General features: G+C 48.4%; 1 protein-coding gene across 2 annotated transcripts; it reads right to left on the bottom strand.

Annotated features, from left to right (window-relative positions):
- Positions 1-292: 292 nt before the first annotated feature.
- cbl (Cbl proto-oncogene, E3 ubiquitin protein ligase) lies at positions 293-25,768 on the bottom strand. 2 transcript variants are annotated; one of them, XM_035385243.1, is made up of 16 exons: positions 24,932-25,768; positions 18,856-19,103; positions 14,176-14,322; positions 13,529-13,685; positions 12,968-13,089; positions 12,325-12,462; positions 11,744-11,831; positions 11,520-11,651; positions 11,116-11,328; positions 10,802-10,933; positions 9,399-9,725; positions 8,815-8,936; positions 7,896-8,057; positions 7,694-7,800; positions 6,709-6,906; positions 293-6,321 (listed from the first exon to the last, which is right to left on the bottom strand). In XM_035385243.1, the coding sequence occupies exons 1-16, from the start codon at positions 25,073-25,075 to the stop codon at positions 6,041-6,043; spliced, it is 2,718 nt and encodes a 905-aa protein (XP_035241134.1). In that variant the 5' UTR covers positions 25,076-25,768; the 3' UTR covers positions 293-6,040. The 2 variants fall into 2 exon arrangements, with proteins under 2 accessions (XP_035241134.1, XP_035241136.1); XM_035385245.1 differs by having other exon boundaries at positions 8,815-8,909; positions 24,932-25,075.
- Between the last annotated feature and the right edge of the window lie 706 nt (positions 25,769-26,474).

The raw sequence follows: 26,474 nt of genomic DNA, 5'->3' as shown, positions 1-26,474 counted from the left end.
TGGGCACTGGAGAGGTTAACCATTTATGTGATGTAAAATTAATAAAACATAGTTACAAATAAGCTGATTATTGTTGAAATGCAACATTGACAAATTTAGTTCAACGCAAACACAAATCTGAGCTACAGTATTGAGCTGCAGCAAACTGAACCAGCTAAAATTAGCATATGCTGGTTTCAGAGCCACAATTACTTAAGCTTGACAGGGCTGATCTGGTTTTTGCCACTTAAGAACCCACTCTCAAACCTTTGATAACACTGTTATTTACTTGAGATAAACAGGAAGGTAATAATACAGGGAAGTATCAAATTTTATTTATAAAGAGAAATCCGTTCTAATAGGACCTAGAGAAATTAATTTAGCAACTAATTAGACTTATTCAAGACGGTCGCCCCAGATTTAAGGGGATGACATTAAGAAAAACACTTATTACCCTTCACATCCAACTACACATTTCACAAACATTTTACAGCAGACCAAATGTAGAAACATGAGATTTTACAGTCAACAAATCTATTGTTAAAGGCTCAGTCTTTAGCCAGCTATACAGTGTGCATGAAGTGACACGGCTGAGAGAATCATACCCAAGACAACCACTTGGACCGCCCTGGTTTGTAACAGAGATTTATAGTTCAATGTTTAATGATTAATAGTAAATAATAAATCAGAAAATCCAAAAAAGTTAAGTAAATGAGGTTGGGTATCTGGTGAACTGTACTTGTGTGGATATGAAATAACAGAAGTGGACTGTGAGTTGATGTGAAAGATGACAATGTTATGTTATGAACAGGCAATGTAAACAAAACAATGAAGGTTTATTTAAAATTGCTTTAATGGTGGATGCATAAATTCCAGAAGGAAAATTAATTTATCTTTATGCAGATCTGGGACTGAAGTACAGCATCGGAAATTAATAAATAACATTAGTATTTATTTCTACACATTAATGAAAAAATATGTAAAAAATAAATTGTGCTGCTCTTAATGAAGACGTGGTCTCCTGGTGGAAACTTCGTATCGGTTTGCTTTCTGTTTCTTTTTTTCTTCTTTTTTACAGACCGCAGAGGATAAAATCCTGATTTTTATACATTTCACACATTTAGTTTTATATTACCGGACCTATTATGCCATTGGATAAACCTCCGTAGATAGTTAACACTGATATATAATTGATATTTCGTTTATCTAAAGAACGATAGCAATTACCATAATTGCAAATCAAATGCTTCTACATTAAAATGCTCACATCCTGTCCTGTCAAAAATGGATCCGAAGTTGGCCGGCTATAGCTTTTTAAAAATAAATAGTTTGAACATACACAGACATGCGCACGCGCACACACGCAAACTCGCGCGCAGTGTGTCGCACAGCCTAAATCTGCGCGGCTGGTTGCGTCACTGCTATTTGAGAGCACACACACTGTACAAAGCCTGCCTCAGAAAGAAGAACCAAAGGAAATCGTGAAGACCGAGAGGAAGAACTCCCCATGATACCAACCTGTCGCTATCGGTAACTGAAGACATATTAGAACAGTTCAGGCCTACTGTACCACAGCTGCTTCCCTAACGTGTCACAGATACTACTGGAAGCACTGGTAAAAACTTAACGGCCATTCTGCGGTAGCCACTGTTACAGGGTTCTGCACCAATTTAATGTAGTTCTGTCACTAAATCTACATTCATGCAGCAATAAAGAGTTTATTCTTAATAATTTATTCATACAAATCAAACATGGTAAAGTCTCCTCTTAGGAGCTCTTTTTTCAGTTCCACTTGTTTCCTAACGTATTTGGCTGTTCAACGAAGGAGGAAATGAGTTTTTGATGCAGTGGGGACAAACGGGAGTTTACCGAACCAGCCTGCATCATGTCTGCCAGTTGGCCTTGTTGCCACTGCTTTCTGCTTTAAACATGAACACTGATCTATTCACAATGTGACCGCAAGAACACAAAATCAAACCTGTAACATGGCAACATGGGGAAAGTACTCCCTCTGGTGGTGAAATAGGAAATCACTTTCTGCAAATACAGCATGAAGACATCTCCACAGACTGCACAGGTAGGCTGGGACAGAGAGAGATCGGGAAAGTTAGATTTCTGAGGGGTGGAATACGAGGAGACTGTTTATATCCAATGGGAAAAGCCTTTTCACAGCATTTTTCACACAAGTAAACAAAACTTTGCAAAAAAAAAAAAAAATTAAATTAAACTGACATATGAAGGAATGCAACATAAACACTGGCATTCCCATGTACTATACAGGTCAGTAACATTTTACACACCGAGTTTTAAAGTGACAGTATCTTAGCACATTGGTACGCTGAGCATAAAGTATATATACTGTACATACATACACATTTACTGGAAATCTTATACTGACAAGCATTTTTACAGTCGAGAACAGTAGTCAGAGACCAGTCATACTTCATGGGGTGCAGTCAAAATGTCCGATCTGAAATTAAGCCTAGTTCGATAAACAGAAACGAAAAGCGACGAGAAACTGCTTATTAAAAGTAGGCGATGAAGACACACGCAAGACTAATGGAGCAGAACGTGGCCCGTTTTAATCTCTTTTTAAAAATAAACCGACATTTCTGCGCATCACCTTAAATCTTTCACACGAACCATTTCTCTTCACGATGAAACCAAAGCGACTTTAAGGCAGCGCTGCCCTGTCAGACATCACAGGACAATGTGTAGGGAACTGCTGTATGTGGCACATCGGGCAATTAAAGCAGAATAATTTAAGAAAGAACACCTGCCTCTGAAATATGTTTTTATGCTCACAAACACAGGCAGGAGTATTCAGTGTCGTTTTTATGACTACACAATTCAGCTATTAAGCAATGAGCAGACTAAAGTTTGAGTATTATTATTATTATTAGCCGCCCGGTGGATGTAATGTAATCTTGAGAGCGCAATCTAGACCAATGAGCCGTGTAAACTTTCATCATAAGATGATCTGTGTTCTGTGAGCAGTAGATGAGCAGTGTTAAAGATAAACGGTGTTAGTGACGCGCAGTGTTAATGACATGCAGTGCTACAGATCAGAAGCGTTTGTGTTAAGGATGTGCAGTGTTTATGACACGCAGCGCTACAGATTAGAAGCGTTTCTGTTAAGGATGTGCAGTGTTAATGACATGCAGTGCTTACAGATCAGAAGCGTTTGTGTTAAGGATGTGCAGTGTTTATGACACGCAGCGCTACAGATTAGAAGCTTTTCTGTTACGGATGTGCAGTGTTAATGACATGCAGTGTTAAAGATGAGTAGTGTTCATGGCATGCACTATTAATGATGTGCAGTTTTACTGATGAGCACTGTTAAAGATAAGCACTGTTCGTGACATGCAGTATTACAGATCAGAAGCGTTTATAGCGAGCAGTGTTAAGGATGTGCAGCATTAATGATAAGCACTGTTAATGATGAGGTGTTAAGTCAGAACAGAACACACAATGTGACTCCTGATCTTTCTGTACCACAATAGGAAAAAAGACTCGGACAGTCTTTGCTGCCGATGTCGAGGGAGGTATATCTGCGGAGTTCCACAAGTTTTACTGCCCTTCTTCAAAGTATGCAGTAAAACATCACACGTTTATAATGAAATACTCTTTCACTTCATTTGCCGTTTCAACAATCATTACCCGCGAGCAACCGAAGAAGAGCAATGAGCCCAGCACGCCTGCAACCGTATGAGCACGTTTAGACCGCCTGTAACCGTACGATCACGTTCCAACCGCCTGTAACCGTACGGTCACGTTCCAACCGTCTGTAACCGTACGGTCACGTTCCAACCGCCTGTAACCGTACGATCACGTTCCAACCGCCTGTAACCGTACGGTCAGGTTCCAACAGTCTAACCGTACAGTCACATTCCAACCGTCTGTAACCGTACGGTCACGTTCCAACCGCCTGTAACCATACGGTCACGTTCCAACCGTCTGTAACCATACGGTCACGTTCCAACCGCCTGTAACCATACGGTCACGTTCCAACCGTCTAACCGTACAGTCACGTTCCAACCGCCTGTAACCGTACGGTCACGTTCCACCCGTCTGTAACCGTACGGTCAGGTTCCAACAGTCTAACCGTACAGTCACATTCCAACCGTCTGTAACCGTACGGTCACGTTCCAACCGCCTGTAACCGTACGGTCACGTTCCAACCGTCTGTAATCGTACGGTCACGTTCCAACCGTCTGTAACCGTACGGTCACGTTCCAACCGTCTGTAACCGTACGGTCACGTTCCAGCAGTCTAACCGTACAGTCACATTCCACCCGTCTAACCGTACAGTCACGTTCCAACCGTCTGTAACCATATGGTCACGTTCCAACCGCCTGTAACCGTACGGTCACGTTCCAACCGTCTGTAATCGTACGGTCACGTTCCAACCGTCTGTAACCGTACGGTCACGTTCCAACCGTCTGTAACCGTACGGTCACGTTCCAGCAGTCTAACCGTACGGTCACGTTCCAACCGCCTGTAACCGTACGGTCTGCTGCACCACCACCCACCTCCGCAGCCTGCCACTCCACTTCAAAAGACAGGCAATGAGACCGAAAGTTCAGGGCGCACCAAACTTCTGGCTTCTTCAGAAACTGGACAGCCGTACACGGTTATGAGCCTGTGGTGCTCTGCAGTCGCCAAAATGCGAGAACGAGTCGGCTGGCATCGCTCAGCTCTCACAAGCCACTTATATTTTCAAGTATGCTACATTACAAAAGAAGGAAAAAAAAAACCGGATACTGTCACTTTAAAAACATTAAACCACAATATTCACAAATGTACATTTAAGGCTTAATTGTTTAGCACTAACAATAGTAGCAGCAGTAAAGCACTTCTGATTTATTATTAATAATAATAACAATAATAACAACATATTATTAAAGTCATCCCCAACAAAGTTTTCATTACACTGAGCTCCCCCCCCCCCCCCCCCCCACTCATTTACACACGTCCACGTTCCCTCAGTCTGTTAACAGTTACAGCTTAGAAAAAACAACCAGAGTTAAAAAGTGTGGTAAATCATCATGTTAAGTCCACATTCATTAGTTCAGGAAGGATAAAGACACGGAGGGGAAAGGGTTAATGCGCAGATCCAGGCAAGGTCCGACAGACCGGAGAGGAGAGCGCAGTGGGAGGCGGAAAGAGCAAGAGGGAGGGGGGGAGGGGGCGGGGCCAGACTGGACCAGGCGTGGCCAACCCCTCCCACAGACGCGCGCGGCCCACCAAAGCCGTGCCCCGGAGGCTCGACGACAGATCCAGGATCAGCCTCCAGAACCCTTAACCCACCCCTGGCCGAAGGGCGAAAACCGGACCGACTGATCTCAGGTCAGCAGGGGGTTGGGTCACAGAGCTTCATGAGGGCGATGCTGGTGGCCAGGGGTTGAGAGACTCACTGCTTGGCCGGCCGAATGCATTGCACTGTAGTGTAAACACGGCAAAACACCGACTGGCTGGTTAAAGGGCGGTGCCGAATGGTCAGAGTAAATCAAAACAGGCAACTAAGTCCCTGACAGTCCCACGATGCCGAGTGAAGAGGAGACACGTAGCCTGTGGGCTGAAGGCCGCTAGCTGCTCCCTGTAAGCTGAAGGGAAGGAGAGGAGGATGACTGCAGCACTGCACACACACCCTGCTATGGGCCAGGCTCACAGCTCTTACACCACGCTACACAAATGCTACACAAGTACCGAAGCCCCCGCGTCACAGGCCGCCCTGCACTACAATCCCCACAATCCTCTCTGTTCCACAGCAGCACCTGCAGGGGGCACTGGGGCCCAGGGCATCCTCACTGTTGGCTCTGAGGGAATACATACGCATTCAGGTAAATATATATGTCCGTAACGAGCGCTTATATGTACACACGCATCTGTGAGGTGTAGTTTGCGATGCCGTGAGAAGGCCTCACAAGCAGCCAAGCTTCCTGCTCGTCGTCTACTGCTTGGCCTCCTGACGGGGGGCAGGGCTGTTGTGACCCGGCCAATGGCTGGTGAGAGGGCCAGGAGACGCCCCCTAGGTGGCGCCCGGTCGGCGCAGGGGTGGCTATGTGAGGATGTGGGCGGTGGACGGGATGGAGACGAACTCGCGCAGGATGTTCTTGGCCATCTCCAGGTTGTTCTGCGCGATCATCAGGGCCTTCTGGATGTCCTGGTAGGAGTAGCCTTGGCTCATCAGGTGCTCGATCTCGGTGCTGATCTGAGGGTTGGCCCCGCCCCCGGCCCCGCCCCCCGCGGGAGGCACAGGGCTGGGCCGACGGTCCGAGTTGATTCGCCGTGGCAGGGGTTTGGGTGGCCGTTCAGGGGCTTCACTGGATTCAGCGAAGGCTGATAGGAGACAGAGAGAAAAGGCCACTCACTCACTTGCTCACTATAAAAATGCTGTCATGCTCCAGGGGTATGATGCTTACAGCGTATTATTACACCATTTCACTCATTGATCGATACTTTCAAACGGTGCATGTCTGTATCTGTATCAAAACTCCGAAAACTTTGCAATACAGGGGAGTGCCATAATGCCCTAAAGCATTAAAGACTGCACTCAACACCCCAACACCCACAAACTGTGGTCAGCCTTAAAATAGAGGGACATGGAGACACACAGTCAGAGGGGAAGTTTACACTGGAGGTAGGTACTACAGGGGATAATTCAGGGTTTAGGAATTGGGGGGGGGGGTACAGGGGTCCAGATGTGGGGGCGCAGTAGGTACTCACAGGATCCTGCAGTGAGCTCGGTTTCCACGGAAACCCTGCTGAAGGATGCGGACGCAGCAGAGATTTCGGAGAGCGTGCGCCGTGAGGTCAGCGCGGGCACCAGCGCTTTGGGGATGTCGTAGCCGTTCTCCTCCTCCTCCTCGCTGCGGGGCTCCCGCGGCCCGTTGCTGCTGGCCATAGGGGGTAGCTCTGAGTAATCTGGGGGTACACGCACAGAGGGGTTCAGCACATCTACCTTCAGTAGAGCAGACAAAGAGCTCAACTAAAACTAGAGCAGTGATGTGGTGTAGAAGCAGCGTTGAGGAGGCGTACAAGCAGCGTTGAGGTGGTGTAGAAGCAGTGATGTGGTGTAGAAGCAGCGTTGAGGTGGTGTAGAAGCAGTGATGTGGTGTAGAAGCAGCGTTGAGGAGGCGTTTAAGCAGCGTTGAGGTGGTGTAGAAGCAGTGATGTGGTGTAGAAGCAGTAGTGATGTGTTGCAGAAGCAGCAGTGATGTGGTGTAGAAGCAGTGATGCGGTGTAGAAGCAGTAGTGATGTGTTGTAGAAGCAGTAATGATGTGGTATAGAAAGAGCAGTGATGTGTACAAGCAGCAGTGATGTGTTGTAGAAGCAGTGATGAGGTGGTGTAGAAGCAGCGGTGATGTGGTGTAGAAGCAGCGGTGATGTGGTGTAGAAGCAGTAGTGATGTGGCGTAGAAGCAGCGGTGATGTGGTGTAGAAGCAGTGATGAGGTGGTGTAGAAGCAGCAGTGATGTGGTGTAGAAGCAGTGATGAGGTGGTGTAGAAGCAGTAGTGATGTGGTGTAGAAGCAGTGATGAGGTGGTGTAGAAGCAGTAGTGATGTGGTGTAGAAGCAGTGATGAGGTGGTGTAGAAGCAGCAGTGATGTGGTATAAAAGCAGCAGTGATGTGGTGTAGAAGCAGTAATGATGTGGTATAAAAGCAGCAGTGATGTGGTGTAGAAGCAGGTGGTGTATATAACGAAAGTACCGGACTCTCGGGCTTGGTGAGGCAGTGTGGCAGTAAGGCCCTGGGAGTGGATGTTGTACATGGCCTCATACATCTGCTGGCCATCGTCCACATCGCTGAGTACAGCCCTGCAGCAGGGAGAGAACCATCAGCACTCATCCAGCATCAGCATGACCAGCCCACAGGGGAGCATGGAGCGGAGCGAAGAGGGAGCAGTTCTCACCGCGAGCTGAGGGCGCTGGCCTGGGGGGGTCGGGGGACGGCGTCCCCTCCGCTGGCTCCCATAGGGGGCAGGGCGGGGCGGGAGGAGGGGGTCATGTACTCGGACTCCTCCTCACTCTCGTGTGCGTCCTCCCCTGCCAGCTGTTTGAGAGCCGGGAGAGGCCTGCCCACGGAGAGGAGCGCCGTGTTAGACTGGGGGAGACGCATCGCCTCCTCACACACACAGATATGCACACACACACATACACGCACACACACAGATACACGCACACACACAGATACACGCACACACACAGATACACGCACACACACAGATACACGCACACACACAGATATGTGCACACACACATACACGCACACACACACACACAGATACACGCACACACACAGATATGTGCACACACACACACACACAGATACGCACGCACACAGATACGCACACACACACACAGATACGCACACACATACAGATACGCACGCACACACACACAGATACGCACACGCACACACAGATACGCACACACACACACACAGATACGCACACGCACACACACAGATACGCGCACACACACACAGATACGCACACACACACACAGATACGCACACACACACACACAGATATGCACGCACACACACAGGTACGCACACACACACACAGATATGCACACACACACACAGATATGCACACACACACACACAGACGCAGACACATGCGCAGAAATAGAGACCCACACAGACGTGTATATGCATACACGTAAGCACACAGACGCACACACATTCACACACAAACAGACTTACACATATAACTACACAAACAAAGACGCACAAGCATACACACAAACAAACACATACATGAGCACATAGACGCACATATATAAGCGCACAAACACACACATACGCACACATCAGTGATCCCATACCTGGCTGCCAGAGCGTAGATGGCATTGGCTGAGGAGGAAGGCTTCACTTTTGGGTTGTCGTACTCCTGACTCCCACAGGCACTCGGCCCAAACGTCTGAGGAACAGCAAAGCCATCAGCCACCAGAAACACAAAAAATACATACAAATATCAAACTACAACTATAAACTAACAACCACTACAATATAAACACAGCACACAAACACACACCAATCAAAGTCTGACACAAAAATGCACCACAATCCACAAACAATGTGCACTACAATCTAGACACACTTCACCATCATCCAAGAACAACATACAACACACAATAATGAAAATACAGCATGCAAACTCTACAATAAACAACACACAAACAAAGCTTTGGGATGTAAATACAAGACACAAACACCACACGGCAATCCAAATACAACCAAAAAAAAAAAAACTACACCAGCGATGATATTTGAGAACGTAAACATCATTAAGCTCCAATAGAGCAGTCTGCATGAATGGCATTCATAGCCGAACTGCATCCTTATTGGGCAGTTTGAGGATGACGATGATGGTGATGAAGTAAAAGAGCGTCTGATAATCTTTGCTCACCGGCGGTTGGTCCAGACTGAGGCTGCTGTTCCGCTGCGCGTCCGTCCGTCCGTCCAGCGCTGAGGGAAGGGCGAGGGGGAGGGAGTGGCGGTTGGACAGGCAGGGGGGCTGCGTGGGGGCTTTGGGCACGGGGCGGGGGTTCCAGTCCGCCAGGCCCCGATTGGGCGGGGCCGGTGGGGGCTTGTCCCCGGGGGTGCTGGGGAGGGGCCGTCTCTGCAGCCGCGCCTCAGGCCCGGCGGTGTGGGGACGGTCAGGGGGAGGGGGCGGGGGCAGGTCCCGCAGGGCTGGGGGCAGGGGGAGGGGCTTATCTTTGTGGTGTGCGGCGACCTGTCGGACAGAAGCACTCACAGTAATCAGTCTGACCACACAATCACGTACCAACCATAACAAAGTTAGACACTTTAATGCACAGCCTTATACACTACATGGACAAAAGTATATGGACACCTGAAATCCAAAATCTCACCAAACATTAACAGCATTAATGTGGAGTTGGTCCACCCTTTGCTGCTATAACAACCTCCACTTTTCTGGGAAGACTTTATACAAGATGTTTCCGCAGTGATTTGCTTCCATTCAGCCAGAAGAGCATTAGGGAGGCCAGGCACTGATTGGGTGAGTAGGCCTGGCTTGCAGTTGGCTTTCTCAAAGGTGTTAGATGCAGTTGAGGTCAGGGCTCTGTGCAGGTCAGTCAAGTTCTTCCACACTGTTCTCAACAAAAACATTTCTACTATATATGGACCTCGCTGTAGTGCAGGGGTAGTACAGGCGTAATATAGGTGCAGTGCAGGCGTAATACGGCTGTAGTGCAGGTGCAGTGCCGGTGTAATATAGGTGCAGTGCAGGCGTAATACGGGTGTAGTGCAGGTGCAGTGCCGGTGTAATATAGGTGCAGTGCAGGCGTAATACGGGTGTAGTGCAGGTGTAATATAGGTGCAGTGCAGGCGTAATACGGGTGTAGTGCAGGTGCAGTGCCGGTGTAATATAGGTGCAGTGCAGGCGTAATACGGGTGTAGTGCAGGTGCAGTGCCGGTGTAATATAGGTGCAGTGCAGGCGTAATACGGGTGTAGTGCAGGTGCAGTGCCGGTGTAATATAGGTGCAGTGCAGGCGTAATACGGGTGTAGTGCAGGTGTAATACGGGTGCAGTACACATATAATACAGGTGTAATATGGGTGTAGTGCAGGTGTAATATAGGTGCAGTGCAGGCGTAATACGGGTGTAGTGCAGGTGCAGTGCCGGTGTAATATAGGTGCAGTGCAGGCGTAATACGGGTGCAGTGCAGGTGTAATATAGGTGCAGTGCAGGCGTAATACGGGTCCAGTGCAGGTGTAATATAGGTGCAGTGCAGGCGTAATACGGGTCCAGTGCAGGTGTAATATAGGTGCAGGGCAGGTGCTTGCCTTGGTTGTGGCCCCTGGACTGGAGGCTCCGGGGGGGTTTGGGGGCCGGTGCTGCAGCAGGTCGAGGCGTGGTGGCACAGGAGGGAGAGATGCCTGGGGAGCCATGGACATGGGCGAGGGGGGCCGCTCCACCTGCGGGTCACCAACAGCACCGCCACTGACTCCACCCATCAACCTAACTTCACTGCCCATTCCTATCACGCTGGCCTTTCTTTTGGGCAGAATATTTAATTTAGAGTGAGTGTGTATGAGCAGTGCGACAGCAGACGGGTGTGTGTGGGTGTGTGTGGGTGTGTGTGTGTGGATTCGCTCACCTTGGCACACGCGAGCTTGCTCATCATGAGGTGGGGATCGTCCAGCCGGTCGTCATCGTCATCGCTGGGGGAGGGCGCTTCCGCCCCAAACATGCCTCTGCAGCCGCCATACAGGCCCCCGCTGTTGTCCTTCGGGTCAAAAGGGTCCACCACTATAGGCTCTGTGCCTTTGATCTCACAGCGACAGAACGGACAGCCCTGACCCTCCGACTCCTGACAGAGAGAGAGAGAGAGAGAGAGAGAGAGAGGGGAGCGGAGAGAGAGAGCAGGGGTGTGAGTACAGCTGCAAACACAAGAGCGGTTTTTAAGCAGGGCTGGGTGGGTACTGGTTTGGAGGCGGGCAAGTGTGGGTGTGGTTTGGAGGCGAGTCTGGGTGGGCGCGGTTTGGAGGGCAGTGCTCTGACCTGCCAGGCGGTGAGGCAGGAGGTGCACATCAGGTGACCACACGGCTCAATCTTCACATCCTTATCGTTCTCCGCACAGATCTTGCACAGCTGGAAGGTGGAGCCCATCTCACAGTACAGCTCGTATTGCTCCTGGGGACAGATGGACAAACAGGCGGACGGATGAGCGCGTGTTGAGGGGTATAGTGGAGGACAGCTGCAGGTGTGAGGGGTGACAGTCTCACCTGCGTGACTTTGATATGGTCCTGAGGGGACGGCTCACACAGCCCAGTGAGGTCCGGGTTCTGCGTCCGTCCGTCCGGGAACAGGTAGCTACAGACAGACAGCAACATTAGACAGGAAGCCCATTCTGTGCCATGCTAAGCAGTTCAAATGGTTCTGTACCAACTGGTCCACTAGCTATGATGAGTTAGTGTATAGCTGTAGCCGCAAACTCATTTCACTTGATACTGTTGCCCCATAGAAAATAAAAAAATAAATAAAGCAGTAAGAACTGGGAGACAAAAGAACAAAAGAATAAAACTTGTGGTAAACAATGTTGCTCGTACTTAAATTTTAATGTCAAATCTAAACTTTCATCAGACATCAAAATATATTTCTTTAAACACTTTACGGTTATCAGCCAACATAGGTGCGTCCAGTATCTTCAAATGTGTAACATGTATTACTAGAACAAGAAAAAAAATTCTTACATTTAATAAGTTAAGACTGTAACACTGTAGAGCACGTGGACATGAGTTGTGAATGATTTATTTCAGCCGAGCTGAACATTAGCAGAAGAGTTGTTTGGGAAGTGGAGACTCACAATCCTTCCCGAAATCCGTCGATGAGCGCTTGGAACAGCGGTTTGTTGTGCGGGATGGTCTGCAGGATGTTCCCGTCGGCGGTGACGTAGCCGATGGCCCACTGGCCCAGCCGCGTGCAGCTGAGCCTGAAGATGTAGCTGCGCAAGAGGTCAGAGGTCAGGAGAACAGGTAAACACCGCATCAGTGCCACGAGAGTGGCACGCCGGGAGTGTGCAAGTGCGTGCCGTTCCTCAACTGTGCGGTGGGAGGGGCGTGGTGCGGTGGGAGGGGCGTGGTACGGTGGGAGGGGCGTGGTGCGGTGGGAGGGGCGTGGTGCGGTGGGAGGGGCGTGGACGTGGTGGGAGGGGCGTGGTACGGTGGGAGGGGCGTGGATGTGGTGGGAGGGGCGTGGTACGGTGGGAGGGGCGTGGATGTGGTGGGAGGGGCGTGATACGGTGGGAGGGGCGTGGACGTGGTGGGAGGGGCGTGGTGCGGTGGGAGGGGCGTGGACGTGGAGGCAGGGGCGTGGTGCGGTGGGAGGGGCGTGGACGCGGTGGGAGGGGCGTGGAGCGGTGGAGTGGGGCGTGGTGCGGTGGGAGGGGCGTGGTGCGGTGGGCGGGGCGTGTGCAGGAGTGTCGATTGGCTGAGCAAGGCCTCTCTCACCTGCCAGGCTTGTGGATGAACTTCTGCAGGCGCGCTTTGACCTCGTCATACGTGAGGAAGGCCATGTACCCTGGGTGTGTGACCGCCAGGCTGTTCCAGTTACGCAGCAGGGACGACCACGGCTGCAGGAAACGCACAACAATGCCCCCACAAGCACAGTGAGTATCACAGGAGGCAGCATGCCTGCGTGCAGGGTACGGCATGGTCAAGCATGACGAATGAACAAGAGCTTTATAGGTGACTGTGATTGTTGGGGAATGGGGCTAGTCAGACTCCCCAAGATTCTGCTTGTACAAGAAAACACCCCCCCCCCCCCCCACTTTTAAAGAGTGAGTGGGATAAAAATCCTTGAGGATGTTAAACAGACCAAACACAGCATTTCACAAACAGAAGCAGCAAACTAAACGCTAAACATGGAGCTCCGTGTAGACATCAACATCAGCAGGGAATGTGAACTGCATGTAGGGTTCGACTGTTACCCTCTCTGGACCAATCAGACATGCACAGTGTATTCTGGACCAATCAGACATGCAGTCTGTAAGAGCTGCGCTCGAGGTGTACCTGGAAGAGCCTGGTGAAGATGTCGAACTCGAAGACGGAGATGTGGTCGTTGCAGGTGAGGTCGATGGTGGACTTGAGGGCCATGGCCTCCAGGCCCGAGCTGATTGGGTGAAACTCGTGCAGCGCCTGACGGAACACTTTCCACGGAACAATGGTCCTGTGGGGAGGGACATTTCCACATTTACATACCACACGCTCTCACACTTAAACCCCACCCACTTACACTCCCAAACAAACTGCCCACTCCCAGCGCCAACTCCTCCAGTCCTCCCGCCCACAAGCCAGGGAACATTTCACACAATGCAGGCCACACAGTACTACAGGAGACCTAGCTCAGGCTGGAGAAGAGGTGTATTCTTCACTGTTGGCAAGTAGCCACTGGGTGCCTGGAACATCTCTGGGAGGAATTAACCCCGCCCGACGCCCCTGGCATAATGAGACTCATTGAGTCCTACAGCTGTGAACTCTGGCACGGGTCATACCAGGCCAATGACATAATCATGACTGAAATCCTCTAAACCTTGACCCAACCAGCTATTCAGACCCAAATCTGTTCAATGGTACCCAGGACAGTTTTTATGAGCTGAACCACATCAATCACAGTGAGAAACGGTGTCAGCAGCACGTCTGAACGAGAAATAACTCACTTGTCCCCAAACGATCTCCTCCAGAACTCAGCGGCGTCCGCTTTGGTGATCCGGAAGTTGTCTCCTTGGAACAGGCCGTTGGGAAATATGGCTTTGAGCTCGGCTAGCATGTGGCTGAATATCAACGACAGCTTCGTCAGGTTCCTCCTGAGCACAGCAGACAGACAGATGAGAAACACAGAGACGGTCAGGCGGACAGTCACCATTCACTTCATTAAAATACCGCCACGCTCCAGGTGTGTGAGTAGGTACACTACAAGGCCAAAAGTATGTGGACACCTGACCTCCAACATCTCATCCAAAATGATGGGCAATAAAATGGAGTTGGTCTACCTGCTGATATAACAACATCCACTCTTCAGAGAAGGCTTTAGACTAGATGATGAAGTATTGCTGCATGGATTTGCTTCCATTCAGCCAGGAGAACATCAGTGAAGTCGGGCACTGTTTGGGTGATTAGGCCTGGCTCCCAGTTGGCTTTCCAATGAATCCCAAAGGTGTTGAATGAAGCTGAGGTCCGGGCTCTATGTAAGCTAGTCCACATCGTTCTCAACAAAACCATTTAAATATGGACCTCGCTGTGTGCTCGGGGGCATTGTTAAGCTGAAACAGGAAAGGGCCTTCCCCAAACTGTTGGGGAAACAAAGAATCGTCTAGAATGTGATTGTATGCTGTAGCATTAAGATTTGCCTTCACTGGAACGAAGGGGCCGAACCCAAACCATGAAAAACAGAAGCAGACCTAGGGGTGTCCAGCTATATATATATATACATATATATATATATATATATATATATATATATATATATATGTGTGTATATAAATATGTACAGATACATATAGTGTATCAGAGTGCAGTTGTGTTTAAGTGTCATGCACCTAACGGGGTGTAAATGTAGCACCGTGCACACTGCATGACAATTTTAAATAACAATTTTTCAGTGTTTTTGTGTACAGTCCATTTTCTGTACACATTCATAGCGTATCAATACACCATGTCACCACAGCAAATGTCAGTATCAGGGAGAGAGGCACACAAAACTCTGCAAGCGTTGCAGTTCTGAGGAGTGCCCTAAAGGCCGAACGCTGGACAAGTGCTCTTTCTGTCAGCATACATAAGAGATAATCACTGCAGCTAATTTAGAACGGAAGCAAGACCCGCTAATTGCCCATGTTTTATATCAGGCAACTGATCAGCCACTACACTAATGACCCTGAAACCCAGCGCTCCTCACTGTACAAAACAGCTGTGTCCTCCATGCTGTCATTTCCCACTGCACTGCAGAGCTGCTGCTGGGTACCTTCCACTCACTCGTAACCATCAGAATGACTCTCTCACTCATACACTCTCATATACTCACTCACTCACTCATACACTCTCATATACTCACTCACTCACTCATACACTCTCATATACTCACTCACTCACTCATACACTCACTCACTCACTCATACACTCTCATATACTCACTCACTCACTCACACGACATGCTGCAGCACATTCTAGCGCGGCGACAGGGGCGGTGGGGGAGGGGCGGGAGAGAAGGGCCGTTTCTCAGGGCAGCACAGTGGGAGATTGTCCAGGCCGTCCGGCGGGGAATTGACATGCAGGGAGAGAGCGACGCAGCTGGCTCTACCGTCCACTCGGCCAGAGAAAGGGCCGTTTCAACCCACAGAGAGAGAGGACGGGGGGGGGGGGGGGGGGGGGGGGGGGGGGGGGGGGGGGGGGGGGAGCAGGAGAAGGGGGGAGAGAGAGCAGAAGTGGGGGGGACAGAGAGCAGGAGAGATGGAGGACAGAGAGAGGGAGAGAGAGCAGGGGAATGGGAGAGAGAGAGAGGAGAGAGGGGGAGAGAGAGAGAGAGAGGGGGAGGGAGAGAGAGAGATAGAGAGGGGGGAGAAGGGAGAGAGAGAGATAGAAAGGGGGAGAGACAGAGGAGGGGAGAAGAGAAAGAGAGAGTGGGAGAACGAGACAGACAGACAGATAGATGGAGGCTAGTGCTTCTGTTCATCTTCTCCCCGTTAATTCCTAGGGCAAATATAATCCTTAAAGTGCGAGGATTCAGCATTTCCTTTCTGCACAGCAAGCCTTGGATGTCATGGATTGTCCTCATCCACTTATGCATTAATCCTCTTTTATGATTGGCTAATCCCACAGCATTTCATAGTTTGATTTTAAAATCTGACAGGCAATGAAAGCCACTTCCCTCCAAATACTGCCAACCACATCAAACGCTTCCTGGCCAGTCCGGACATTATCAGACGGCAGAGTTTCCTGTCTGGTTTTGAGTGGAGTACACGCTCAGAGCTGGACTTCTACCAGTCACACACGCACACGTACGTTTGCCGTTTGTTACTGTCTAACTCAGCACACATCATCTGTTTATGTGATTTTGTGTGAATCTGTAAGTAAACGCATGCATTGGAAAGTATGTGAGTGGGTATCTCAGAGCTTCAGTGTGAGTTTGTAGTGTGTGAGTGTGTAAGTATGAGTGTGCGTATCACAGCGAGTGTCTGAAGAGAGACAAGCAGCGAGCATCAGCAAATGCCATCAGTGCCAGCTCTACTCTTCACTCCCTTCACTCCGTCCTGCAAAGCAAAGCGCTGCATCACCGGAAGAATCAAACCGACACCCAGTCAGACACACCGGGAAAACAAAGCAGGCGAACACGCCTACATGGTCACACACGTTTCATTTGTTTCTTTCCCTTATTACATGATACCTCTTAGCCAAACCTTCACGCAAACCAACACACACACGCAGATGGCCACATACCCTGTGACTAAAAACCTTATAATAATACTACGCGGTACAGACGGACCAATGTAGCGACTCTGCTTTTGTGAAATATCATTTCTCTCTAGATGAGGTATCAGACGTTCTGATAAATTCCCGATTTCTGACGGTGGGTTTTTCCCAGGGCTGGGAGCGAGGATGTGAATCAGCGCGGCACATCAGATAAGACCACAGCCGTAACTCTGCAGAGGCCCACGGAGAGGGAGGAGCCTCCCTCAGTGACTGACAGGATGACTTGCACACAGCTTGCGGCGGGGGCTCGAGCAGCCGCGCTCGTCTCCGAGGGAGACCTGCTTTTTTAAAAAACGCCAAAAAACAGCACCAGTTCGGCCGGACACGGAGGACAGCTCAACACGCCTTCTCCATAAACGGACACACAGACGGAGCGCTGTTAGTCAAAACCCTAAACCACGAAACGGAGGAACTGTAATTTAGGGGTGAGGGAGCCCGGCCGCTGCGCTCTCGCTTCCATTCTGACGCCCCCGGTACCGCTTCCGCCTGCTCGTCATCAGACCGTGAGAACAGAGAAAAGGGGTCAGACTCAGCAATGCGACCGAACGCAGGGGGTCCAGAGTGTGGGAGGGAAGGCCACCTGTTGGGAGGGGGGGTGGGGGTGGGGGGGTTGGAGAGTTTTTAGGAAGGCGGAGTTTCGGTCCCTTAGCCCGTGTCACCGTGAAAACAGAGAAAGGGTGACGAACAAGATGCCCGATCGGCAGGTTCGTGCGACGGAACGTTCCGGATCGCCTGGATTCTGCTCGGTACAGAAAGCGGGGACGTGAGTACCTCACGTGGGCGTAGCCGAAGAACACAGAGCTACGAGCGTGAGCTACAGTAAAACGAGCGTGAGCTACAGTAAAACAGGAACTCCTCTCAAAGCGGTCGCCCGTCTGAAAGAGGAAGACAAAGCGCTCTGTGAACGTGACGGGCCGAGTGTGACTGTGCGTCGCTCTGGATCACGAGCTCGCTCGGCATCGCCACCGGACGGGGTCCCGCTCTCGGACTGTGACTCACGCACTCGTCCGCTCCCTGCGCGGGGCCCAGCGGGCGCTCGGCGCAGGGCTCTACACTGCCCCCATTTTAGGAGCATTCGCTCCAGAGAGCTTACGCGTGCTAACTGGAAAAACGAGTCAGGAGCACATCTACTGATTGGGATGCATTAGCGTGCTCCTACGTTTGTTAACCTGGGAGCGCACGGGCCCTTTGGAAAGCATGCTAGCTCAGAGCCCTGCTGCGCTGCCAGGAAGCATTAGCATCAGCCCAGCGCTGCTGCTCTCAGGAGCTGCAGTAGCGGGGCCGATACCATCATCGCGACCTTTAGCTGAAATACCTGCAGAAGGGTCGGAGCGGGACATTTGCATTTCAGAACTGAAGGCCACTGTGCTGAGGTTCAGAGCCGCGTGTGAATTCAGACACAGCAGGAAGTAAAAGAGCAGGAACAAATACAGCAGAGATAAGACGGGCAGGTCCCGAGCGCCGGGTTTCACTGGACCCAGAGCAGAGAGCTTCCGCTTCCTCTGCCCACACGCTGCCCTTCACAGTGTGAACTGCCCCCTCCGGACGGACAGACAGACAGATGGGAAATCGCCATGGCTGTGTCCCACACGTCCTCTGGTCATCCATGTTTCAGTGTTGCCTTGACAAACGGCAGGCCTACTTTTGCTTCATTCACAAAACCGTGCACTACAGCCAATGTAAATAAGGCCACGTGTTAAAGCCAATATGTACCCTTCACCAAAGCCAAGATACACCCATGTACTACAGTACATACCCCAACAGTGATCTTAAGTTACAATAGTGCACTGGCCTACCGGTGGGCCAAATGACAGTGAGTGTGACTTCCGTGGGCTGAATGGCGCCCAGGCTCCACGGACAGGGTCAAGTCTTACCTGGGCTGAGAGTTCTCCTCATACATGCGCTCCTTGCCCTCTTTGAACAGGCTGATGGTCTGCTTGGTCTTCTTGGTCAGGTTCTCCATGACGACGCGGAAGTACTCATTGTCGCCGAGCGCTTCCATCTTCCCCTCGTAGCGGGACAGGATGGTGCGCAGGTGCTGGTAGGTGTCGGGCAGCAGGTCCAGGATGTAGGGAGGGCTGTTCTTCAGCGCCAGCTTAGGGTTCTGGCAGAGCCGCACCACCTGCAGGGAGAAAAGCATTGACTTTCAGAAGTGCCAAACCTTCAGGTAACACCATTTAGCTTCAGGTGTGCTAACCTTCAGGTAACACCATTTAGCCTCAGCAGTGCCAAACCCGCTGTTTGTGCATTCAGTCTGTATATATGATAACATTAAGCTTGGGCACCTCTATACATGACAACAACAGGCTTGACATTAAATTATAATTCGCCCAATTATTCAAGTTTTATGTAAATTCCCAACTCAATAGCTTTCTGTCCAAAACGGTCAAATGCAGCGGGAGTGTGACACGACATGGGGGAAGGGGGGGGAACAGGGAGCTGCTCAGGTCGTGACGGTGACTGCAGATTTGGTAACAGAGTCAGTTGCGGGGAGAATAAAGGAATCTGATCCCTGTCCCTCCCCCTCCTGCAGGTTTGGGGGGGGGGGGGGGGGGGGGAGTATCTGGGCTCATGTCTCAGGGCTGTGTCAGCTCCTTCTCCTTTAAACCTCCTGCTTTCCCCTCGGGTCACTCCTGCTGCGATTCACAACCAGGCTGCTGTCGCCATGGAAACACGCAACTTCCCCATTGTATCTAAGTGGAAACAGCGCTGACCAGTAGTCACTTGCTTTAACGCATCAGCATGATCCAACCAAATGACTCACCAAAAATGGCACATTCATTGATAAATTTATCATTTACTCAGTGTACTGCTAAATTTTTACAATGACACAAAGTGCAGCACTGATGTAAGTATTAAAGGCATACTATGCAGGATTTTTACCTTTACTAAAAATTAACTATTCTCAGTCATATCCATGTTGCACTGGCAATCTCTGTCTTTGTTAAAACTAGCCAAATCAGTGTTCCTCTGCCTGCATTTAATCTTCTAAAATGTGTTCGGGACATTTCTGGGTGCGACGCCGTTTTCTGTGTGGAGAGGGGTGGGTGTGGCTACAGAGGCTATGGGCTGGGGTCAGGTTTTAGGGGAACGTTAGATAGCTAGCTACTGCAGTGGCAGAGGTGAAGGAGCACAAGTACAGCGAAGCAAAACAAGCTGACAGGGCTCACTGAAAAACCAGAGTCAACCTTGGAATTCCTTTTCATCAATGGTCAGGGAGCAAATGGAGATATAAAAATAAAAACGGATATAAAATGTGAAATTAGAGGAGAGTGTGCCTTTAAATACAGTGAGAGAAACACAAAGGCACACAGACGTGCATAAAAGCAGGTCTCACGGCCACTTCCTGTTTGCGAAACACTTCAGTCTAGATATTACAGGCCTGTTGGCCCATTTGATAGTTCTCATGCAGCCTGGAAGGATAAAATGCAAAACTGAACCGGCAGGTGCGATGTCATTACAGTCAGCAGGATGTTACACTGCAATCTGTGGCAGTATCAGAGCATGTGTGGGTACCAGAGCATGCAAGGACGTGGCTGCAATGATAAATCTGGGTGCCAGATAAGCATTTACCAACATCAGTAAGGTTTGCAGGGGGGGAATTATGCGGCTGGTTACCCAGAGACCTCCCACACCACACAGAACCACACTTTATTAGGCACAACATAAGAGATATTCAGAGGCATTTTAATAATAAAAAAGACATTACAATGGCACAATTAAAATATGAAATATAATACTGCACAGCTCCATAAGAGGTGCAATGGTGTTCAGAAACTCAACAGTAAAATGAGTTTTAACAACATGCAGGTCAGGACATCCACCTGTACTAATGAGGAGATCACAAGTACAGTACAGCAGATGACCAGGACAGCACAGGTATGTCACAGGTACACTACAGATTACTATTTATACTATTAAAAAAAACACCTGTAAAACCATTAGAAATGGTCCATGAATTTACTGGTACAATTCGGTCGTGAATGACACCAAGTTTTGACTGCATTCAAGTTTACATGCAATCTTAGACACACTAAATGAACTTTGGCAGAATCCGCTAAATTGCATGAAAGAATGAGACGGTAAACAGAGAGCTGGCCACCGTGCGTGCCGCTCAGGCGTCTGCCATCAGCGTGATTTTCAACAGAAACCGCCTGCCGTAAATTTCAGCTGTTTTCTGCTTCTATAGGGCAATTGTTGGTTTATTTACGCTGCATCTGCCAAATTTTAATGCATATTTATAGATCATTATGTGATGTAAATGGACATAATTCCACAAAATATCCGAAAGGCGCAATAATGATTTATGCAAATACGCAATCTCTTTACAATGGAATGAAAGCAAAATGTTTCAGGATTTGGCAATTTCGTGCCAATATATGAATTATGTGATAATCTGCAATGAAATTAAGTAGACGTGACTGTATTATCATTAACCTATACTGTTTTGCCTATATGTACACATTAAACTGGAAATAAAATAGTGAAAAGCCTTCAATGTTGAAGACTTTAATGTGGTGCAACCATTCTTTGAGTGAATGTATAAAAATAACAAATAAATTAAGATGACATGTGTGGATTCAATAAGTTAATTCATTAAAAGGTTAATTCATATTGTACCCTAAGCTCAGAGTGACAAAAACAAAATGCATTTCAAGATATTGCAACTCCAAATACAATGTGATAATCTTTCAGTAGCTATAAGCTATACCCCCTCCCCCTCACCCCACAATTCTAGGACTTAAGAAATGTAACCCTTCAATATTAAAATTGTTCTTAATGTTTAATTTTTTTTATTTTTTTTGTCATGTGTTTAATTTTTTATAGCCTACATCTCAATGCATTGTGGTGGTGTCTTTGAAGACCACAACTCTGCATTCTAGATGTAGCTGAACACGGGGTGGCGAAGCGTTCGAGTTCACGGTGGCGGTAAAGCCGTGCTGACCACAGTCGCTGTCACGCGAAGCCACCGCCTAAGCCCTGTTTAGAGCCAGGGACAGCCCTGGAGGAAGGGACCAACACAAGCACTTCACAGGCAGGTGAGTGCACAGGTAATGAGTATCCTGACAGGGGATGTGATGGCTATAGTTTTACACAGGGAGGATGTGGATTGAGCAGAGGCTGCGGTTCCTTCCTGTCCGCAGTCCGGGCCGCGCGTATATTCCAGGGATGATGTTTCTGCGAGAGGCCTACGTTTGATGCGGGGGGGGGCACTGCCAGATCGGAAGCTCTCTCGGTTTTATTGTGCACTCAGCTATTAAGCTGGCAATGAAAAGGTAAGCTATAATGATGCACAGAAATACTCCCGGCCCGGGAAAGCACAGTTTCAGCCGCTGTACTTTTCCTGTTTGTGTGGTTTAGTGTTCAGATGGGCCTGCGAGTACAGAAGTAAGGGAACTGCAGGTGTGTGGGTTTGTTTACAACTGCTATCTTTTCAGGTGCCGCACATGATTACCACATCTTACTCGTGCTCAGGAGGATTTTTCTGGAAAAAAGCCCCTTTTCTTGCTCTAGGGTGACCTTTACAAAGTCACAGATCAAAGATTAAATACGAATGAATAAATAAATAATACACCATAGCCTAATCATTGAATGCAATGCACCTGAAAACTGAATTATTTGTGACACTTTACAAGACGATAATGAAATTGCAATTTCTGAAATGAAGACGAGTAATTGTGTGTGTCCGTGTCTACATGCATTTTTTTTCTGTTTATTGTGGCTGTAATCAATACCAGCTGAATTCACATGTTATAAATCGAACCCTTTTAAAATTCTGTTGTGCTCAGCAAAACCAATTTGGCTCTGTAATACAATTCCCATCAAGCATTTCAGCAAGGGCACCATGGAAATGGCTGTTTAATCTGGGAAGCAAATTCGTTTAAAGTAAAAGTCCCGGTACATGTACGGATGAATGGACACCTGCAGGCATCGGAACCTCTGTAGAGGACCGCCTAAAGCAGCCCCACATCAGCTAATGCAAAATAGGCCACCTCTGCCTCATCTCACCTGAGCTGAAGTGCACTCATCCCAGGCTGGTACTATCAAAAATGACACATCTGTACAGGTATAAGCCTGCATCCTGGCATGAGCAGAAACACCCCTTTGGACGCACACTCGCACACTCCATGCCAGCCCCAGAAGGACTAAATTTAGCTAAACCTTTTCAGGCTGAATGGCCTTTATTTAGATGCATGATGTGAACTGCAGTTTGGGCTGCCTACACTGAAACATAGTTCCTCCCTCAGGTTGCTCACTCACATGCAAGTTCTGCAGTGTGTACGTGCTGGTCAGTGGTAAAGTAGCGTGTACATGCCAATCAGTGGTAAAGCAGTGCGTATGTGCTGGTCAGTGGTAAAGCAGTGTGTATGTGCCGGTCAGAGGTAAAGCAATGCACCAGAACAGCAGTGAAAAAGCAGGGTGTTCATACAGTGTAGCATTCTGTGCGGGAGTTGGGAAGTAGGTTTATTCTAAAAAAAACTGGTTATGCACATTTATGGCTAGTGGTGTGCGCGTGTGTGTGTGTGTATGAACGTCTGTATGTCTTTCTCTCATAGGAAGGGGGTCAGTGCCAGGCAACCACATTTTCCACGAAAATGAGAGGAGCTCTAAATGCAGCACTGTTCCTCCTGCCACCAGAAAGCCTTTCATTCACTTCCATGTCCAACAGCAATTCCACGTTACTCAATTCAGCAGCATCTCTGCCAATATCAGGAGACGAATATATATATATAGCAAAATGGTTGTGAAATGGGTCAATAAAAAAATTTGATTTGAAAAATGTGGAATGAAATTCTCGAATTATTCTAGAAATTACTTATTCATCCTATGAATATCTGCATTAAAATGTTTTTAACCAAACACACATATTGTAAAAAATTAAGATTTTTAAAATGCTTTTTAGGAAGCTCAGTCATATTTGAAATAGCAAAAAAAAAAAAAAAAAAAAACACTCAATACTAACAACAATGGTATTAACAAAATTTATTTGCATGCACTTGTCACATAACCCATAAATCACCAAAACAACGACAGGCTTTATGTGTAGTTTACTTACAATCTACAGATGGTTCTGGCAGAGTCAAAATAGGGAAATTGTTTGAAATGAGACGTGCAATACCAGTGCCAGATATGGCATACTCAAATTTAGATTCAAATTTCAGTTCGCTGACAGCACAGTGACTCCACACAAATGACGAAATACAAACCAGACTCGGTCTAACTGCGTTTTCCAATGATGGCTTAGCATTTATTAGGTTTTGGCTAGCAGTTAACTTGATCAAACTTCCAGCCAGGCCGTTAATGAACTTGTTAGCTAGCTAGCTAGCTTGGAACCATAGTCACGTAAGTGCAAATAAGCAGCTAGCAATAAAATCGTGCACGTTGATAGAACTGCTAACCAGAAAACCACTGAAATGCACTTTGACATAAAAGTTAGTAAGCTAGATACATCATCAAACGTAACACCAACAATGTTCTGGTAGTGGTTGTTCAGCTAACGTAACGTTAGCTGCTCAACTGACAGCTGGTTCTTCTCAATTCGCTTGACCGTAGCTGAACGTACCCAACAGAAATTGAGACGTGAATGTATACTTGATAATTATTTTGACAGCTATGGCCAGCTAAAATGTAACCATATTGCTGGCTAAGTAGCCTTAGGTATTTTTATAGACTTAATCACTTTCCCCCCAAGTCGATTACAATAGACTGTTCCGTTCAGCATGATGATGGATAGCCACTGGCTGAAGTGTCCAGAATAGAGGTCACCATAGAGAGGGGAAGCACCCTGTATTTCCGCAGGGCCAAGCAAGATAGCAATCTTGCTAACGCTAGCAAACTGCCACAATATAAACCGATATCATAAGCTAGCTAGCACCACAGTGCATGGTCCGATTCTGTTGGATGGCTAGCTACCTACTTCACTAACGTTAGCAGGATAATGTCACTCACCTTGTCCATGAGTTTCCAGCATTTTTCCACTGTCTTCTTATCCACGGCTCCTGGTTGATGATGTGCATGCAAGTGGTGATGGTGCGGCTGAAAAGCTTTCATCATCCCGATCAACCCCCCTCCTTTCTTTAAATTTCCTGCCATATTAGGGCTCCCCGGTGCTAACGCCGGTCGGAGCGTCCACCGGGGTTGGAGAGGGTCAACCTTCCTTCCCCGGGCAGAATGACTCTTTGACCGGGCACCCCCCGATATGGACAGCGCCCGAGGAATATTCGAGCGAGGGTCCGCCGGGGGGTGGTACTAAGGAAGTAAAGGACCCATTAAATCCCCGTAGTTACCAATAATTGGAACCGTTAACGGCGCTGCACAAGCTGCAGCGCCAACAGAAAGGACTCGCAGGCTAGGCTAGCTATCTCAAATTGAAATGATCAGCCGTCTAGGACTCCGGAAATGAACAGATGCAGCGTTTCTTTGTCCTGAATCAGGCTTTTTATCCTTCGCGAGGAGAGGATGTGATTTTATCATCGACTGCTATGTCGTTAGCTTTCCCCGTCGGTTTGTGCCCCTATGACGGGAAGTTTCTGTGAGGAGTTAGCTACCGCTAGCTTCCTAGCATGATGACGCCTAGCAAGCCAAGCGGAGGTAGAGGAAGCAAAACCAGAGCTGCCTCCATCGACATAGGAAAGACAGGAGAAAGATGCATAAAATACTAAAAAGCTATTACGAAGAAGAGTACATAAATAAATTAGGAAAAATAAACACCGCCTTCAATCTCCCCCTCCCGTGTGCTCGGCCCAAGCTCTTCCTGTGCAACCCTTTCCGCTTTTGAAACCCCGCCCTTCACGCTTGCCCAGAAACAACCCCCATCCCTCTCCAACCACGCCCTCGACATACACTGACAATGCGCGCTCACGAGGAAGAGAGGAAAATATGGGGGCGCTGAAATAGTGGAGTGCTGCTGAAAGCTGGTCATTTCATTTTTTAAGAGAAAGTTTTTATATATTTTATATTTTATATATTGTGACAATAGATTAACATATCATAGACTAAAATCTAATAGGCACACTATGTTGGTTGTAACCCCCAAAAATATAGCATGATGTTGAGAAAAATTATTTCATATAATAAAGATGGGAATTTCATGACGTGATTGGGATGTAGGCTACTGGTAAGGCTGTGTGTTTGTCATGGAAATCGTGGGTACCATTTCTGCGATTTCTTCCGTTTTTCGTGATTTTTCGGCAGTTTTGGGCGGTAACTGTCAACCTTTACCGTAGACTGTCGTGTTATTCATATAGGCCTAAGCATTTTTAAAAAAGCATATTGCAAAATGCTTGGAACAAAGTAGGACAATGCATATGGTATGAACTGGGAATGTTGATGCAATCAGATGTTCCCAGCACTCCTTCCCCGTTATGTGACATCAGGCAGTCATGAAAGACTCAAATCTGGAAATGTATAGAGCATATAGTCCATCCATCCATCCATTATATAAAGGCATTATTTATATCCTGGGCAGGGTCGCCGGGGATGCTGGAGCTTA

The sequence above is a fragment of the Anguilla anguilla genome, chromosome 12, assembly GCF_013347855.1.
Source record: "Anguilla anguilla isolate fAngAng1 chromosome 12, fAngAng1.pri, whole genome shotgun sequence".
In the NCBI taxonomy this organism is placed as follows: domain Eukaryota; kingdom Metazoa; phylum Chordata; class Actinopteri; order Anguilliformes; family Anguillidae; genus Anguilla; species Anguilla anguilla.
The sequence above is the reverse complement of the archived record's forward strand: the minus strand, read 5'-3'. Positions and strand labels throughout refer to the sequence as shown.